This window comes from Alexandromys fortis, unplaced genomic scaffold (assembly GCF_014885135.2).
Source record: "Alexandromys fortis isolate MF-2015 unplaced genomic scaffold, M_Fortis_MF-2015_v1.1 scaffold_243, whole genome shotgun sequence".
Lineage (NCBI taxonomy): Eukaryota > Metazoa > Chordata > Mammalia > Rodentia > Cricetidae > Alexandromys > Alexandromys fortis.
In genome coordinates this window covers 1,791,261-1,809,608 of record NW_026068121.1, presented here as the reverse complement: position 1 = coordinate 1,809,608, position 18,348 = coordinate 1,791,261, and the positions used below count along the sequence as shown (strand labels likewise).

At 44.7% G+C, this 18,348-nt stretch overlaps 1 protein-coding gene and 1 pseudogene across 2 annotated transcripts in view; both read right to left on the bottom strand.

Annotated features, from left to right (window-relative positions):
* The window catches only part of Adgre1 (adhesion G protein-coupled receptor E1), a 76,977-nt gene that overhangs the window by 44,123 nt on the left and 14,506 nt on the right, over positions 1-18,348 (bottom strand). The window contains exons 3-10 of one of the 2 annotated variants that reach the window (XM_050125333.1): positions 14,578-14,733; positions 13,463-13,618; positions 13,260-13,379; positions 11,907-12,053; positions 11,056-11,205; positions 9,543-9,722; positions 9,311-9,457; positions 5,096-5,184 (exon numbers count right to left, since the gene is read on the bottom strand). In XM_050125333.1, the coding sequence (XP_049981290.1) occupies positions 5,096-5,184; positions 9,311-9,457; positions 9,543-9,722; positions 11,056-11,205; positions 11,907-12,053; positions 13,260-13,379; positions 13,463-13,618; positions 14,578-14,733 (1,145 nt within the window). The remainder of the gene's footprint in view (positions 1-5,095; positions 5,185-9,310; positions 9,458-9,542; positions 9,723-11,055; positions 11,206-11,906; positions 12,054-13,259; positions 13,380-13,462; positions 13,619-14,577; positions 14,734-18,348) is intronic. The other variant, XM_050125334.1, reaches the window with a different exon arrangement.
* On the bottom strand, positions 2,261-4,908 carry LOC126490339 (heat shock cognate 71 kDa protein-like; annotated as a pseudogene).

Here is an 18,348-nt window from a genome sequence, read left to right as displayed (position 1 = left end):
CAGGGCAGGGAACCCTGATTGCTCTTTGGGCTGACAAGGGAGGGGGACTTGATTGGGGGAGAGGGAGGGAAATGGGAGGCAGCGGTGGGGAAGAGACAGAAATCATTAATAAATAAATAAATAAATAAATAAATAAATAAATAAATAAATAAATAGAAATTCTCAGTCAGTAAGACGGTACAGTAAAATGACACCCAGTGCTAGTGGGGGTTCTGGGGATATCCTCTGTGCAATGCAGGTGGGAATGCGGATAGATGAGGGTGTTGTAGAACTCAGCGTGCAGGCTCTCAGAGGAGGAAAACTCATCATGGGACATGGCCTGAGGATGCACCTAAAGGAATCGTGTTGGCTACAGGAAATGTCCAGAATATAAAGATTCATGCAGAGAAAGCTAATTAGTGTTCCTGGGGCCTCCAGGAGGCGTGGCAGCTCCTGTGAATGGGTGCGGAAATTCCACTGGGAATGATGAAGATCCAGAACAAGCTACTAATGATATTTTCATGACAATGTAAATCTACTGCAAACCACTGAACTGCACACTTTTAGATGGTGGGGTAATGGTCAGTCTCAATTTGATAGAAGACACACTTTGGGTATGCCTGTAGGGGATTCCTTCTCTCTCTCTCTTTTTAAATTTACTATTTTATGTGTATGGTCACCTGTGTGGCTGCCTGGTATCTGCAGAGGACAGAGAAAGTGTAAATTGCCCTAGAACTGGAGTTTAAATGGTTGTAAGCCATCCTGTGGGTGCTGGGATTTAAACCTGAGTCCTTTGGAAGAGCAGGCAGCATTATTAATTTCTGAGCAATCTCTCAAGCCTCCTGTGGGACGATATCTTAATCAGGTTAAATGGAGTGGGAAAACCTGCCTGCTGCAGGTGGCATCTCCTCTTGGCTAGAATTCTGCTCTGTATGTATGAAGGAGAGTGAGCTGAGCTCTAACATTAATTGCTCTCTGCTTCCTGGCTACAGAAGCAATGTGACCAGCTGCCTCAAAATCTTGCTGCCAAGCCCTCCTCACCATGACTGACTGTATCCTCACACTGTGAGCCAAGACAGACCCTCCTCACCACGACTGACTATATTCTCACACTGTGAGCCAAGACAGGCCCTTCTCACCACAATGAACTGTATTCTCACATCTGTGAGCCAAGACAGGTTGCTTTTGTCACAGTATCTTATCACAGCAATAAAACAAGTATCCCAAATAAGCAGATTATTTATTGTATGTATTCTACCACAGCAAACCACAGAAACAGTGTGCCAAGGCATGTGCAGGTTCCACGGATAATGTGTAAACTCACATTAATGTTAACAATTTCCGAAGGTGTATATGAAATCTTTTACTGATCACAGTAAGTTTTAATAAGTCAGGTTCTCCACTCACAACCCACTTCTGCCTGAGAAGTGTTTGCACCACTCCAGGGTATAATTATGTATGTATATATATATGTATGTAAGTACATATGCATGTATGTATTGTGTGTGCATGTATATATATGTATGTATGTGTATATGTATACATGCATATGTACATAAAGTAAGCATTTGCTGATAATAAATCATGAAGTTTATCTCAAAACAATTCCTTGGGCTTAGGAAGCAACTCAAAAGCAGAAAGCCTGCCTAGTAGGCACACGACCCTGGGTTAAATCCTCAGCATCATAGATAAATAATTAAAATTCAACGACTTTGTTTTGTATTGTGTATGCATATGCACACACACACATTCAAGCATGCATGCCCTCATGTACCTGTAAGTGTGATTGCGTTGAGGACAAGAAGAGTGTCCCTAGAAGCTGGAGTTTTAGGCAGTTGTGAGCTGACTGATGGAGGTAGTGGGACTCTAACTTAGATCTTTGGGGAAAGCAGCCATGTTCTTGACCACTGACTTAACTCTCCAGTTGCCCTGCCATTCGTTTCCCTTTTAAAAGAACTCCTCAAGTTTTGACAAGAAAAATATCCTGCCTTCCCAAGTAGTTGAATATTATTTTGTTCAATGCGTTGTGACTAGAAGTAGTATTTAGGAATGTTCCTCTTTTGGTGAGGGGTGTCAATTTGAATCATTTTTTAGACTTTTCATTTTATGTTTGGGAAACAGCACTTATAACACACAATGTCTTACTCCCACTCCCTGTGCACATGTTCCAAATTTAAGCTCTCTTGAAAATATTCAGTAATTTATTGTAGCAGCTTATATTTAAAACTGCCAAGTAAGATGCTGAACCTGGGTACTTCAAATGTTTCCCTGTGGAACAAAACTATGCCTCTACTTGGATTGGCTTAATCCACCTCTTCAGTGGTGGGTCCTGAAGAAGCACTATGAGAGACAGGAGCTCTCCCACCAAGGAAGCCCCAGGCATTGTGCCAGCACTCTGGTACAGCTTGGTAGTCATGGGTTGCAGACTTTCTCCAGTTCTTTCTGCTGGTGTTCAGATTCTTCCTTCCCTGCAGTCTGATTCTTATACAGGCAACTGATGATCTCATTAAACTAATCTAGAATCTTCTATTTGTCCTCATTATTGATTTGCCTGGAAGCGTCTCATCTTCAGCTCTTGATCTCTTGTGCTAAATGCATATGACTCCATTGAGTTCTTGAGCAGTACCTTATCTCTTTGCTTTTCATATCTAACTTTGAACTTCTCAGCTTCCTGGGTCATGCACTCAATATCCTCCTTGTTCAAGCAGTTGTTGTCTTTCATGGTGGTGTCTTTGTTTTCCTTTCCTGTGCTCTTACTTCCAGAAGGAGCATTGAGGATGTCATTGGCATCAATGTCAAAGTGACTTAAGTTTGAGAAATGCCCCCTGGGTGTTGGAGGTATGCCTCTGAGTTCAAACTTTCCAAGCAGGCTGTTAGCCTTGGTCATGACTTTTATACACCTGAATAAGCACACCCAGCTTGTCAAAGTAGGTGGTGAAGGTCTGTGTCTTCTTGGTATGAATGGCAGTACTGTGCTTGGTGAGGACAGTCATGACTCCATCAACAGTTTCAATACCGAGGGAAAGAGGGGTGGCATTTAAAAGCAGCAAATCCTGAACATTCTCAGACTTGTCTCCCGATAGAATGGCTGCCTGGATAGTTGCACCATAAACAACTGCTTCAATGGGGTTAATGCTCTCATTCAGTCCTTTTCTACTGAAGAAGCCTTGCAGAAGCTTCAGAATATTGGGGGTCCTGGTAGAACCCCCAATCAGGACAACACCATGGATCTATGACTTGTCTACTTTGGAGAGCCTTTTCTACAGATCCAGAATGTCATGGAAAGGACAGCATTCAAACTTCAAACTGAGCACAGGTAATGGAGGTATGGAAGTCAATTCCCTCATAGAAACAATCTTACTACTGGCCTGGGTTCTGGAAAAGAGAGTACGTTTAGCTGTTCACAGGCAATATGGAGTCTGACTCCGGTTATCAAAGTCTTCTACACCAAGGTGGGTGTCTCCAGCTATTGTTTTGACTTTAAAAGTTCCATCCTCAATAGTGAGGATTGACACATCAAAAGTACCACCTCCAAAGTCAAAAAGAGCACATTCTTTTCAATTCCAACCTTCTTATCTAAACCATGGTCTTCTCTTAACTTTTATGGATTCTTTGTGGACTTCCAATTATACATTCTGAGCCTACTTGTCTCCCCATCTCTCCGTATCTTCCCTCTACTCCTGCAACCTCAACTTCAACTCAAAGTACAGTTTGAAAGAAACAATGATGAAATAAAAAAAAAAGAATATTTCGTGAAAGTTACAGTGTGGCCCATTGAGTCACACAGTTTACTCTTCAGTCCATTCATTTTACTTGCAAGTGTTCACTGGTCTGGCTCAAGGCCTCCGGCTTCTGCTGCACCACCAATAACAGACTCTCACTGGGGCTCCTCTTGAATATCCTGTTGTTGTCCTGTGTTATGAAGATCCTTCGGTTTTAGATCTGTAAATCCATCCCCTTTACATGATCCACCAGTCCACCGATGTCAGCTCAGAGCCCTGGTTATGGGCCTAGGTGGTAGCTGGGTTACTCAATCTGCTGGCTTTCCATCATCATCACTACCCAGGTGAACTCTCCAGCACTGCCTAGGCTAGCTTTCGCAGCACAGCTGCCAGTAAGGAGTGGGGCCAGTTATCCTGTTCTTGGATCCCTATATCTGGGTCCCTCACAGTCACATCACCAGGGTCAACTCTACTTCTTTGCCCAGGCAAGATACAAGGCCCTCCCTCCTGATTCCTGGGGAATATGAGGAGGGCACAGGGTGAGCTCTCCCCCTCTCATGCCCTCAGGGCTGGCTCATTTGAGACCCCAACAGTAACTTAACTGTGCTGCCCAGGCAGGGTGCCAGGCCCACTCTTCTGTAAGCTGCAGCTGGTGCAGTAAAGGGACAGGTTCACTCACTCTCATGACCCTGGGCTGTCTTTCTCACCTGCCGCAGGTAGCAAGAGGGAGAGGGAGAGGGCCTCTTTACCTTACCCGTGCCATGGAATGTCTAAACCATATTCTTATTGGAAGGAGACTTTAATTTTTTCTTGTCCTCTCTCCACTACCTAAAATACAGATCGGATGGCAGAAGCCAGAGCAGCCATCTTGGTCCACACACACACACACACACACACACCAAGACACAGAGAGCCCAGTGGGCCAGAAGTGGAAAGAAAGTAAGAGCAGAAGGGTGGGGAAGAAAACAGTGAGGTGCTGTCTTCTGGATACGACATGGCAAATGCACTCAAGAGCACATAGCAGCTATGGGTATCTGCACAAGACCAAGCCAGCCAAATTTCAGGGCATAGATTGTGGAGGTGCTCTCCAGCCCCCACTCCCTGAAGAGCCATGACCGTGATCGCTACTAGGAAAAGGAGAATCATTCTTTCTTGGGGCTGTGGCATCTGGTGGTGTCCCATGCTCCAGTGGATGCTCCACACCCATGCATCTATGGGCAACACTGGCTGAATAAAGTGAGTAATCAAAGAAAAACAGGACATGAAGTTGGAAGAGATCCAGATTGAGAGAGGTTGGGCATCAGGGAAAAGTAAAGGTGATTGTTATCATATTATATTGTATACATGCATGAAACTCTCAAGAATAAAGAAAAATACTATGTTATAAAACTTACATCGTCAAGACCCCTGGCTTTCTCTGCTTGGCACTGCTGTATCTGCTCACTGTTAGGTATCAAGTCTTCCTTACACTTGAAGGGGATCCCTGGAAGGAAGAAAAAAACCCGCAGCAAACAGTAAGGTGTGACTACAAGTCAAACTGATTCTGTGACTTATGCGCACAACATCCAACCTTAACACATAGCAGAGACTAGAACCAAACTGCAGTTAAACAGCAAGCTAAGAAGCTCCAAGGGCATGGCACGGGCTTAAAGGGAGCAAGACAGGACATGATGCAGAGTGTGATGCCCAATGCCACAGTGACCATTCCGTCAACTATCATCTCAACAGAATCCAGGATAACTCGAGAGCTCAGCCTCTGGGCACACCTGTGGCAGATCATCTTAATTAGATTAACTGGAAGACACATCTTACCTGTGGGCAGAACCGTTCCGTGGACAAGAGAGCCTGGACTGCACGGAACGGGAAAATCAAGCAGCAACAGCACGCATAGCTCTCCGATCCTGACTGTGGATGTGATGTGACCAGCTGCCTCAACTTCCCCACACGGAACCAAGACCAGAATAAATTCTTTCTCCCTTGAGTTGCTTTTGTCGAGTTAGTTTTTCACAGTGACAAGAAACTAAGATACCATTGATGTAAAATTCTAAGGCTGTTGTGATCTGGGGCCAGTCAGGACCATAAATTATTTCTTGGACCAGAGGGGAGGTGTGGGAATAATTGAGGTACAGCTCACATCCTTTATCAGGAGGGAGTTTTTAGGGATCCCTCATGAAATCCTGAGTTCACATCCTGAAATATCATCAGTGTTTATTCTCCAAACAGCTTTTATACCAAAACATAAACTGAGGGGGAAATTTATTAGCATTCTGTTTCCTAGGTAGTGGGACTTAGGTCACATCTGCAACTATGACGGCTCTGTCACTTAGACTAAATTAACACCTCTTCCCCAGGCGACCTCCCACAATTACAAAAAAGGGGCAGAGTGGCATTAGCATATCCTGACCCTTTGTTTAGAATGGCATTAGCTGGTCTAAAATGGCTAGGTGCCCACCTCTGTGTGGCAAGTGAGACTGTGGCCTAAAAGTCTGGCCGCCATGCAATATAAAAATATGGGCCTGTCTAATATGGCCCTCCATACGACAAACAAAGGTAAACAAGCTGGTGCATGCCTGAAGACAGAAGGATTCTTTTCAAGAAGAGGAATAGAATCAAGAAGAGATATCAGCCTAGCTGTCCATCAACAGATGAGTGGATAAATGTGATAGATAGATAGATAGATAGATAGATAGATAGATAGATAGATAGATAGATAGATACATACATACATAGATACATAGATAGATACATAGATAGATACATAGATAGATACATAGATACATACATAGATAGATACATAAATAGACACATAGATAGATGCATAGATAGATACATAGATACATAGATAGATATAGATATTATAGCAGAATATTGTTCAGCCACATGAAATTTCTTTTTTTAATATTGATTTATTATGTATACAATATTCTGTCTGTATGTCTGCAAACCAGAAGAGGGCACCAGACCTCATTACAGATGGTTGTGAGCCACCATGTGGTTGCTGGGAATTGAACTCAGGACCTTTGGAAGAGCAGGCAATGCTTTTAACCACTGAGCCATCTCTCCAGCCCCAGCCATATGAATTTTCTAAGAAAATGAATGGAACTGGAAAATATTATATTGTGGTAACAGAGATTTATAAAAAAAACCGATACTACATATTGTCACTCATATACAGATCCTGATTTCCACAGGTTAAATATATTTAAGAGGATTTTAGTGTGTGGAGAAAGTGGCAAGTCGGAAGGGGCTTTAATGAATAGACTGTAAAGGGTAACAAAAAGCATGAGAGCCTATCCCACCCAGCTTGCATCAAGAACCCCCCCTTCTGCCTCCCTCCCCTCTTGGGGCACATAACATCACCCAGCTCAGCCTGTTTGGGCGCTGGTACCCAGTGAGGGCAACAGGGCGGGTGGTAGTTCCTTTGTCTCAATATCCTGCCTGCAGCAAGCAAGGTAGGCCCTTTGTTTACGAGCTACCTGACCAGCACGGAGATCTGATCTTGGCACCAGGAGAGCCATCACTGGGAACCTTCATCTGGCAATGGATGGAGATTAAAAACAGAGACCCACATTGGAGCACCGGAATGAGCTCCCAAGGTCCAAATGAGGAGCAGAAGAAGGGAGAACATGAGCAAGGAAGTCAGGACCGCGAGGGGTGCATCCACCCACGGAGACAGTGGGGCTGATCTATTGGGAGCTCACCAAGGCCAGCTGGACTGCGACTGAAAAAGCATGGGATAAAACCGGACTCTGAATATGGCGGACAATGAGGGCTGCTGAGAAGCCAAGGACAATGGCACTGGGTTTTGATCCTACTTCATGTTCTGGCTTTGTGGGAGCCTAGCCAGTTTGGATGTTCACCTTCCTAGACCTAGATGAAGGGGGGAGGACCTTGGACTTCCCACAGGGCAGGGAACCCTGACTGCTCTTCGGACTGGAGAAGGAGGGGGAGAGGAGTGGGGGGAGGGGGAGAGAAATGGGAGAAAGGGGAGGAAAATGGGAGGCTGGGAGGAGGCGGAAATTTTTTTTTCAATTAAAAAAAAAGAAAGAAAAGCATGAGATACGAGAGGAGAGGGAAAGATGTAGAGGAGTAGGAAGAAAGGAGAGAGGAGGAGAGGGGAGAAAGAGAGAAGAAAATAGTAGATGAGACGGAAGAAGGGGAAGGGGAAGAAAGGAAAAGGGAAGGAGAGAAGGGGAAAGGGAGGAAGGGAGGAAGAAGAGGAGGGGAGAAAGAATAATGGGAGGAGGATTTGCGTCTGAATGATGCTCTTCTCACTGTTTTCTCAGAACAAACATAATATTTACATTGTGTTAGGCACCATAAATAAAAAAATTATTGTGGGAACGAAGAGGTATAATAATAACTATTTCTAAATGGTTCATTGTGAGGAGGAGACAGAAAAATGAAATAGGGAAGGAGCATACAGAGGATGCACATCACAGTGGCACTGGTGATATGCTGAGCCCTGTGGTGGGAAGGACCTTAAGTACATTCGTGTTGTCATTGTGCTTCATTGCAGCCATTCAGGCAGCACACATTCTACTTTAGATTTGTGTGTGTGTGGTGTACATGTGTATGAACATTTGCATGTGTATAGCATGGATGCCTGTGCATCTGGAAGTCAGAGGTAGCACTGGGTGTCTTCCTCAATCACTCTCCACCATCATGGACTCTAACACTCTGGAACCCTAAGTCTCTAAAGCTGCCTCGGCCATGGTATTTCATCATGGCATCAGAAAAGTAACTAATACACAGGGGCACATCCTTGGAGAAAACTGGCCCTCCCTGGGCAATTAGCAGTTGCCTCCCCCCCGCCCCCGCGACAGTAGGCTCATGAGCTCCTCCCCAACCTGTGTTCATGCTCAGTACTGTGATCTGGCCAAAAACCTTTTAATATCCATTACTTAAAATTTTTTTAAGCTTTTAAGCCAGGCAGTTGTGGCACACACCTTTAATTTCAGCACTCAGAAGGCAGAGGCAGGCAAAGCTTTGTAAGTCTGAGGCCAGCCTGGTCTACAAGAACTAGTTCCAGGACAGGCTCCAAAGCTACAGAGAAACCCAGTCTTGAAAAATCAAAAAAAAAAAAAAAAAAAAAAAGTCAAAGCTTTTGTTCTTGAGAGAAAAAAATGAAATGCTTTCACAAGACACCAACGCCCCAGGGAGCCTGAACTCTTCCCATGGTTCCTGTTTACATCTAAAGCTATTCAAGTGTGTGAACCCCAGGACCTTTGTGCATACTGTAACCTGGGACAATATGACCTTCACTCTTTCAGGTTTATATTTCAAACTGCATGTGGTCGTGAACACCTACGATTCCAGCAATTGGTAGATAGAGGGATGAGGAATGGGGTTCAAAGCAAGCAGTGAGTTTGAGGCTAACCTGAACTACATGAAACACTGTCAAAAAAAAAAAAAAAGCATACTTGATCCAAAATCCATTCAATAACTTATTAGTGCATGGACCAATGAATCCATAAAGGAGTAAATAGGAGGAATATACTGCATAGGGGAGATAAAAGTAAGCAGAGAACCCAGTCAATAAAAGAAGAAAAAAGTTTTACAAGTAAAGCAAAGACACAGCTACCCTTGCCAATGCACTAAGACATTACTTTTGCAACTGAAGTTGCCATATGCCTCGGATCCTTCTGGATCTGGTCGGAAGTTGGGAAGGCAGCCACAGATGTAGGAGCCTGGGACATTGGCACAGGCAGAATTTTGTCCACATGGGGATGGATCTTGGATACATTCATCAACATCTGCAATAAAAAGCAAATATATAAAGAACTTCATAAAATGCAGAGAAGGGCACATCCTAGGCCACCTGGGAAATCCTCGGCTCACCTTCACATGCCACTTCTGGGTCTGTGAAAGTCACTTGTCCATTGCTCGGCGCAAAGCCAGGATAGCAAGTGCAGAAGTAGCTCCCAGGAGTATTAGTGCATGACGAGTTGGGAGGGCACATGGCATCACACTCATCGATATCTGTACAGTGGGGAACGAGTACATGGGAGAGCGATGATTCTGTGCAGAAAGAATTTGCAGAGCAACGATAAGGAGCTCAGTTTGACCCCAGCAGCTGGTGTCACTGATTTCACTTCTGTTGCCCATGAGAAAACACCCAGGCAAAAAGCAGTTTAGGGAAGAAAAGGTGTATTTTAACTCACAGCTCCAGCTTGCAGCCATTGTTGTGGGGAAGTCAAGGAAGGAACTTGAAGTGGCCTGTGTGGAGGCCCTAAGAGGCCAAAGGTCAGAGAGTTTGGGACTTGTTTTTAGTTCATTCGAGATTATTGTTCCTCTAACTCACATCCATAGCCAAAAGCAAAGAGAGAATAAATGTGTATGCTGGATTTGACCACATGCAATCCAGAACCCCCAGCCTAGGGAAGAGTGCCTACAATGAATAGCACCATCCATGATGGGAGGATCCCCTCACATCAATTAACAGAGTCACAACAATCCTCCACAAATGTGCTGTTCTAGTTAGCTTTAACCACCAACTTGACCAGTTTAGAAACACCTAAAAGGACATTTTCATCAATTGTCTTCATCAGACTGGTCTGTAGACGTATCTGTGAGGAACTGGCTTTGTTGTCTTAATTGATGGAACCAAGTCCCCTGTGAGTGGCACTATCCCTGGGCAAGTGGTCCCCAACTAAAGAAGGAAGTTATCTGAGAATGAATCTGTGAGCAAAGCTGAAAGTGACCTAGCCAATAGCATTCTTCCACAGTTCCTGCTCCAGATTCCTGTCATGAGTTCCTGCCCTGATTTTCCTCAATGACAAATTGTGACCTGGAAGTGTAAGTCAAATAAACCCTTACCTCCCTGAGCTGCTTTGATCATGGTGTTGTCATGGCAACAGAATGAAACTAGAATGCATACCCACAGATCCACCTGACCTAGACTCCTCCTCATCAAGACTCTTCCAAGACAACTCTAGATTGTGTCCAGATGACAACCAAAATTAACCAAATGACATACAGAGTTTTTCCCCTTTGGATTCTAGTTTGGTTCCTGACTGTAACCAACAGGATAAGATATTAGTGATATTCTGAGATCTACAGCTCAGACTCTTAAATACCTGGCATGTTCTGCATTCTTGCTCTTGGAATCACACTTTTTTCAAAACAGGAGGAAGCTCAAGTGTCACTGTGGAAACTGGTGTCTCAGTAGAGTGCCCAGCCAGAGACTAATTATTGAGACCTATCAGCTACTATAGACACAGGCCTTCGGGACACTAGATGAAACAGAAATACTAGTTCATTGTTAGCAAGAACAAATGCCCATTTTTATAAGTCACTATATTTGGGATTCATTTAATACCCATTGAGTTCTCCACATGGCTAAGGAGATTACCTGTACAGTTAATATCTGCTGTATTATCAGGAATCTGAGGAACTGACAAAGAGTATCCAGATGGGCAGGAGCAGCTGTAGGACCCCAGGGTATTGATGCAAATCAAGCTGGGGTCACAAAGAGTGGAGTTCCTGGAGCACTCATCCACATCTAAACAGAAAGTCCAGTTATGAGGAACGATGACATTTGAGCCAAGAAAGTATTAGCATGTAAAACTCTGGCTGGGACTAAATGCATTATACATTATGATATGGCCACGAGCCTGTGGAGGCCAGGGGCTGGAATGTGGTGGCTTGGGAATGAATAATCTCCAGAGGGGCAGGCATCTGGACACTTGGTCCCCAGCTGATGGTGCTGTTTGGAGAGGTTTAAGAACTGAAGCCTTGCTGGAGGAAGTATGTCACTGATGAAGTGGTACTAGCTCATAAACACAGGTACAGAAAGACCAAGGTCAGGTAGGCTGTGCTCCCTCTGACAGCAATCCAGAACCTTAGTATGTTTATGATGCACAGCACACGGGGAGGAGTTAGGTAATCTTGGTAGGTATGCAGTGCAGCAGCAGAAACAAGAGAGATCTGTCTCCATAACGTGCAAGTAGCAGAACCAGCTCCCAAAAATTGTTCTCTGACCTCCACACATGTACCGTGATGTACACATACCCAAAAGCATGACAGAAACAAAGGAAGGATGGAAGGGAGGGAGAGAGGGGAGAGGAGGGGTAGGGAACAGAGGAAGAACTCTTGGCTTCAGCTTTTCAGATGAAAATCTTGAATTCATCCTAAACCCAAACCTTTTATAACTGCCTTTGCAACTAGGTTTTATCTAAGTTCCTGGTCAACACCTTCACCTACCTTCGCAGGTTTCTCCCAGGCCCTGGAATGTTGACCCTCCACCACTAGATTCGAGTCCTGAGTCACATGTACAATAATAACTTCCAACAGTGTTGTGGCAGGAAGCATTCTCTGGGCAACTGTCGTGTTCCGCACATTCATCTTTATCTGATGAGTTGGAGGGGGGAAATGTAGGAGAATTTAAGTGGGGGATGGAGAAGAGAAGACTACACATGAGAGATGCACTCTCTGTGCTAACTGGTAGCTGGCATGATGAAGACCCTCCAACACACGTGCTCTCTTTCCTCCTGGCCACTCAGAGGCATGCTTCCAAGCCTCCCTTGCAGCTATACATAGCCATAAGAATAAATTCTGGCCAAAAGAACATAAGTTGAAATGTTGCAAAGAGTTTTAAAACATAATTATCAACATTCACAAAAAAAAAATATCCATTATCCTTCATCCCTCCTGCAATCACACTTTGGGATGTGGATTTAATGCCATGTGGTTTCTCCACTACTCTCGCGAGGAAATGACATTTGACTCCCCCACCTCCTTGAATCCATCTTATCCTCTTGCTTGTGCTAGCCAATAGAATGCACAAGTGGTGGGTGTCAGTTCCAAACTTGGGTCTCCAGAAGCCTGATTGCTCTGCTCTTTCTCTGGAACTAATTGGCACTTGCACATGAATGAGGCCCAGGCTAGTGTCAAGAATGGGATCTAGGGGGCTGGAGGGATGGCTCAGTGGTTAAGAGCACTGCCTGCTCTTCCAAAAATCCTGAGTTCAATTCCCAGCAACCACATGGTGGCTCACAACCATCTGTAATGAAATCTGGTGCCCTCTTCTGGCCTGAAGGCATACACGCAGAGAGAATACTGAGAATACTGTACACATAATAAATATATAAATCTTTATAAAAAAATCTACATGGAAAATGGGCAGAAAGAATGCAAAGGCCAGAGGATGGGAAGGAGTGCTGTTAAGTACCACATTTTCTAGACAGGACAAAACTTGTGCACATAAACTCCCAAAAGTTGTGGCAGCTCCTGAGGCTCCACTCCTCCCTGAGCAGCTATGGTTACTGGAAATGGTAGGAAAGGAGGTTTCCTTCAGTGGTAAACACATTGTGAAGTTTCTCTTGGTCACATCAAACACAATCAAGAGCAACAGGGCCACAACAAAGGCATGAAAGGAGGCAGTCAATATGTTGGCTAAAATGGGGAGGGAGAGTTTGGCACAATTTGTGAATGGTTAAATTTAAAAAGAGCAGGGGTGTAGCCGAGTGACCCAGTGTGGCAAGTGCTAAGCCTTGGGTTCTGTCCTTGACACAGACAAAAACATATAGGAAATGACAAAAACCAAGTGCCACAAACCTTCACAAACAAGGCCATTCCTGAAGAAGCCAGGGTGGCAGGTGCACTTGTAGCTTCCCACAGAGTTCGAACAGTTGGAGTATGCAGGGCAGATCCCAACCATCAGACACTCATCAATGTCTGCAAGGCAAAGAAAAAGAATGAGGGAAGAGAATCAAGCTCCGACCACTGAAGACCCACAGCAGAGAGTCTGAAGACATTACCTGTACAGAGAAAATGACCTGGACTTCCCAGAATCCAGCTCTTCCCAGTGGGAGGAGAGAAGCCACTAATACAGCTGCACTGGGATCGCCCAGGCAAATCTTTGCAGACCGAGTTAGGACCACAAGGTGAATCGCTTTGAAGACATTCGTCAACATCTGAGCAAAGAGAAAAGCTGGAGTGACAAACTGCTCTCACCCTACAAATTGAACCTCCTTTTATTTGCTTTAAGAGTCCTCATCATTTGGTGACTTTGATGGGGTCCAGGGACTCTCTATTTAAACCTGAACAGTCTTAAACTTGGGTTCCCAGGTCATAACAGTGGGTTGCTAAGTCAAACACCACATCTTGTCCTCTTGAGACACTTGGTCTTGAGGCACAGCCATCTGTGAGTTTTTGCAAGGCAGAGGAGTCAGAAGAAATCGTGGATGAAGGGAAGGAGAGAGAGGTGTGTGGAGATTGGTATCCCTATGTGTGGACAGATGTGTGGATGGGTGAGTAGAAAGAGAAGGGAGAAGAAAGGGAGAGAGAGACGCAAGGAGGGAGGAGTGTAGATGGTTTTCCTCTGTGGACAGACAGATGAATTGATAGGCGTAATGAGTTAGCAGGCAGACAGACAGATGGAAGGGCAGATGGATAGGCAGACACATGGATAGGTGTATAGATGAAAAGGGAAAAGAAGGCGGGCATGAGGGAGGAAATGGAAAGCTTTCTGCCTATTTAGATATGTATTTGTATCAATGGATAGATAGAAAGGAAGGGTGCCCAGGAAGAGAGGAATTTGGGGCGTGTGGTAGGAATGGCAGGAAGTAACCACACCCAGTGCCCAGCCAGCGTGAGCCTGACCTACCGAACACTGAAAGGCTTTGATAGAATGTGAACAGTTGTGTAGTGATTTCTTCTGAACTGAAGCACACCCTCCCCAGGGAGGAGGGACTCCCAAGACTCAGGAAGTCAAGATACCTTCCATAACAGACTCACAAGGCCCTCCTCATGGTTATATGATCAACAAACAATTGAGCTGCCTGAGCACAGTGTGGGGATCGTTTCTCTGGCCTGTGGCACTGCCATAGATAGGGTTTATACGTCCCCAGAAAGTCACACGACAAAAACTCACCTTTACACTCCACTCCTGGGCCCTTAAAGTTGGTTTGTCCATTGCTGGACTGGAAGCCTCGTTTACAGGTGCAGTAATAGCTGTCCGCTGTGTCGGTGCAGGTGGCATAAGCCGGACACGTGGTAGTGTCTTCACACTCATTCACACCTAGGTTGCCTGGAAAGAAGAGTGTGGACATCTGAAACACTGTAATAGGGAATTCAAGGAGTCTCATAAAGGAACGGAGGAGGCGCACCCTGCTGCCTGCCGGGGTGATCTTTTCCAGAAAGTGGCCTTGTAGTTGTGAGAGATGAAGGTAAATGGATGGAGAAGCTGGTCTTTATAAGAAGAGCTTAGAGACGAGCACGTTTGTGCCTGGATTGACTCCCCAAGTGTAGCTTCCTCAAATAAAAGCAGAAAAGACATCCAAACCAGCACAAGAATGAAAGACAACAGAAAGCCAGGAACGGGAAGAAGCCGGGTGACATGATTTCTCCAAAGACTATGGGTCCTGGACTACTCAAGCCATCAGTGCTGACGGGACTAAAAGCCTGAGTGAAGAGCTTGATTGAAACTGCGCTACCAGAATGATCCGTGACCCTGAAGGTTGTGCCAACAAGCAGAGGAAGGAAATGAGGAAATCCACCCTGGGTGGGAGAGGAGCGGCACAACACGGAAAACAAGCCAGCGTAGGAGATGTGCATCTGAAGCACAGTCCAGTTAGCAAAGCTGAGCATCCATGGGTGTGGGCTGTACACAAGACCTGTTGAGAGGAGAGCAGCTGAAAGCCAGGCTTCAGATTTTTTTCTTTTTATTGATTCTTATTGAGCTCTACATTTTTCTCTGCTCCCCTCCCTGCCTCTCCTCTCCTCTTCAACCCTCAACCAAGGTCCCCATGCTCCCAATTTACTCAGAAGAGCTTATCTTTTTCTACTTCCCATGTAGATTAGATCTATGTATGTCTCTCTTAGGGTCCTCAGTGTTGTTCCTGTGCCAATGCATTCAAGTGTACGTCCCACTTTCTCTCCTATAAGGTTCAGTGTGGCTGGCTTTATGTTGAGGTCTTTGATCCATTTGGACTTGAGTTTTGTGCATGGTGATAGATATGGGTCTATTTTCATTCTTCTGTATGTTGATATCCAGTTATGACAGCACCATTTATTAAATATGCTTTCTTTTTTCAATTTTATATTTTCAGGTTTTTTTTGTCAAAAACCAGGTGTTTGAAAGTGTGTGGATTAATCTGGGTCTTCGATTTGGTTACATTGGTCCTCCTGTCTGTTCTTATGCCAATACCAGGCCATGTTTCAGATTGTTAAACCACAGTGGAAACCGTCTACAGATACCCCCAAGAAGAAAAGTATTGTCAGGATAGAGGACAAGATTAGAGAACTCTGCCTGCAAATGCTATCAAGGAAAGTGTCCCCGCTGCCCAAAGATGACAATCCTACTTTAAGGGACCAGGAGGATAATGTCACGATAAGTTTATGTTGTGTGACTTCCTGAGGAGACACAAATAAACCTCTATTCTCACCCCAAGTAGGGCACTGGCCACAGTCCAGAGAAATTATCCCCAAACCACACTCAAGAAGCTCAACTGATTATTGCTCATATAACCATGTGAATCTGATGTGGAAAATGTTTGACTTCCTGGGTGGGTGGTAGATGCTTGCGTCACTTATTTTGGGGAATTTGGCCGGTGACGAGTGTCTGCATGACCCACGAGCCTCTGACCAAGGCTGAGAGCACAAATCTCTAGACATAAACGTAAATTGTCAATGTGACCACTTATCAAAACAACACCAGTCAGTTCCCACCTACCTCCCCAATGGGCCTTGTACATACAACAGTAGGTTCTCACTAGGGAATGAACAAAGAGAGGCTTTGCAAAGAATGCAAAAAGTTAAATAACAAAACTTCATAGCACGCCAGATGGTGAGTAAAAGTCAAGTTAAAAATGAAAAGAACTGGGGAGGACAGAATTGGAAGGTGGAAGGAGGCATAATTTCTTTAGAAGGAATCCCATACAGACTTCCTTCAGACATTTCACAAACTCCTAGAAGGAATAAACAAGAACTGTGGGAAACAGACTCCCTTCACATTGTCCTCTGAGCTGCATGTGTGTACAGGCAGACAGACAGAAAGATATACATAGATAGAGATGAAAGATGGATAGACAGACAGACGATAGATAGATAGATAGATAGATAGATAGATAGATAGATAGATAGATAGATAGATGATAGATAGATAGACAGATGATAGACAGACAGACAGAAAAATATACATAGAGATGAAAGATAGATAGATAGATAGATAGATAGATAGATAGATAGACAGACAGACAGACAGACAGGTAGATGATAGACAGATAGATAATAGAGTAATATTTCTTTTAAAGATGAGTTGTGGAGACATATAAGTAAAAATAATAAATGCAAAGACCCTGTGTCAGAACTATTCCTGATCCTACAGGTAGCAAGGAAGTCAGTACAAATTTGAGGCCAGAATGAGTGAGGGGAAGTGGGGAGGGCAGAGGAGACCCACAGTCAGATGGACCTTGTAAGTCATTGAATAATTCTGATTTTTTTTGTGTGTATACTTGAGTGTGATAATTCATCTGTATTGTCAGTTTGACTGAATTTAGAGTCTCCTGGGAGACACACCTCTGCAGCGTCTGTGATACACTTGCAGGAAGAAGCACCTCCTGAAGTGAGTCGACTCCCCACCAGCTGGAGATCTAGACAGAGCAAAGGGGCAGGGCAATAACTACATGACCCATCTCATTCTGCACCCTCACCATGTCTGTGACACGACCAGTTGCCATCACACCTTTCCCGGCGTTAACACATTCTCTCTCCAAGCCAGGAGCCAACCAACTTCTCCTCCCTGGGTGTCTCCTTGCTGGGTGTGAGGTTACAGCAATGTGAGAAGCAGCTAATGAGATGAGTGATGGGAGCCATGGTGAGGATTTGGATAGAGGAAGCACGGTGACAATTTTAACTGCTGGAACTGTGAGCTTCAGAAATCCAGAAGCCAGATAGCCAGGGGTGGAAGATTGTCCTTGCCTGTGAGAGGCATGTTCAGTATAATCCAGGCAGAAATGGGAAGAGTGTGGAATTCTGGGTAGACTTCGGAAGTGATGCTGACGTGGGTGATAGATAGAATGGGTGCAGATACTGGTTTGAACCAACTCTTATGCAGCACCACGCTGTTTATCTAACTGTGGCTCTATGGGATAATGGGAAATCAGGGCAGGGATACAGCCAGCACTGTCCTCTAGTCAGAACAGCCTTTGGCTCTTGGTGGCCTGTCGTGCTTCTGTATGAATTTGAGGATTTTTGTTCTATTTCTGTGAAGAACAGTGTTGGTGTTTTGATGGGGATTGAGCTGACTGTGTGGATTGTGTTCAGCAGGATGGTTGCTATGTGTTCTCTCTTCCCACAAGAGGAATACAAGAGGCCGTATTCCACAATGACAGTCTCAGTTCCCTCCTCCAGTGTCTTATAACAAGTAGACACTGTTCCCTTTTTCATTTATCCCCAGATGAGGTGGTTTTGTGTGAGTGTGTGTGTGTGTGTGTGCGCGCGCACTCATATCTGTCTGTCTATGCATGTGTGCATGTGTGTATGAGCCTGCATGTGTGTGTGTTTGTGTGTACATTTGTGTTCCCGTCTTGTGTGTCTCTGTGTGCATGTATATGTGTGTGCATATGTGTATGTGTCTGTGCACATGTGCATGTTCTGTTTGATTTGGTTCGGTTTGGAGCTACTGTGAGTGAGTTTGTTCCCT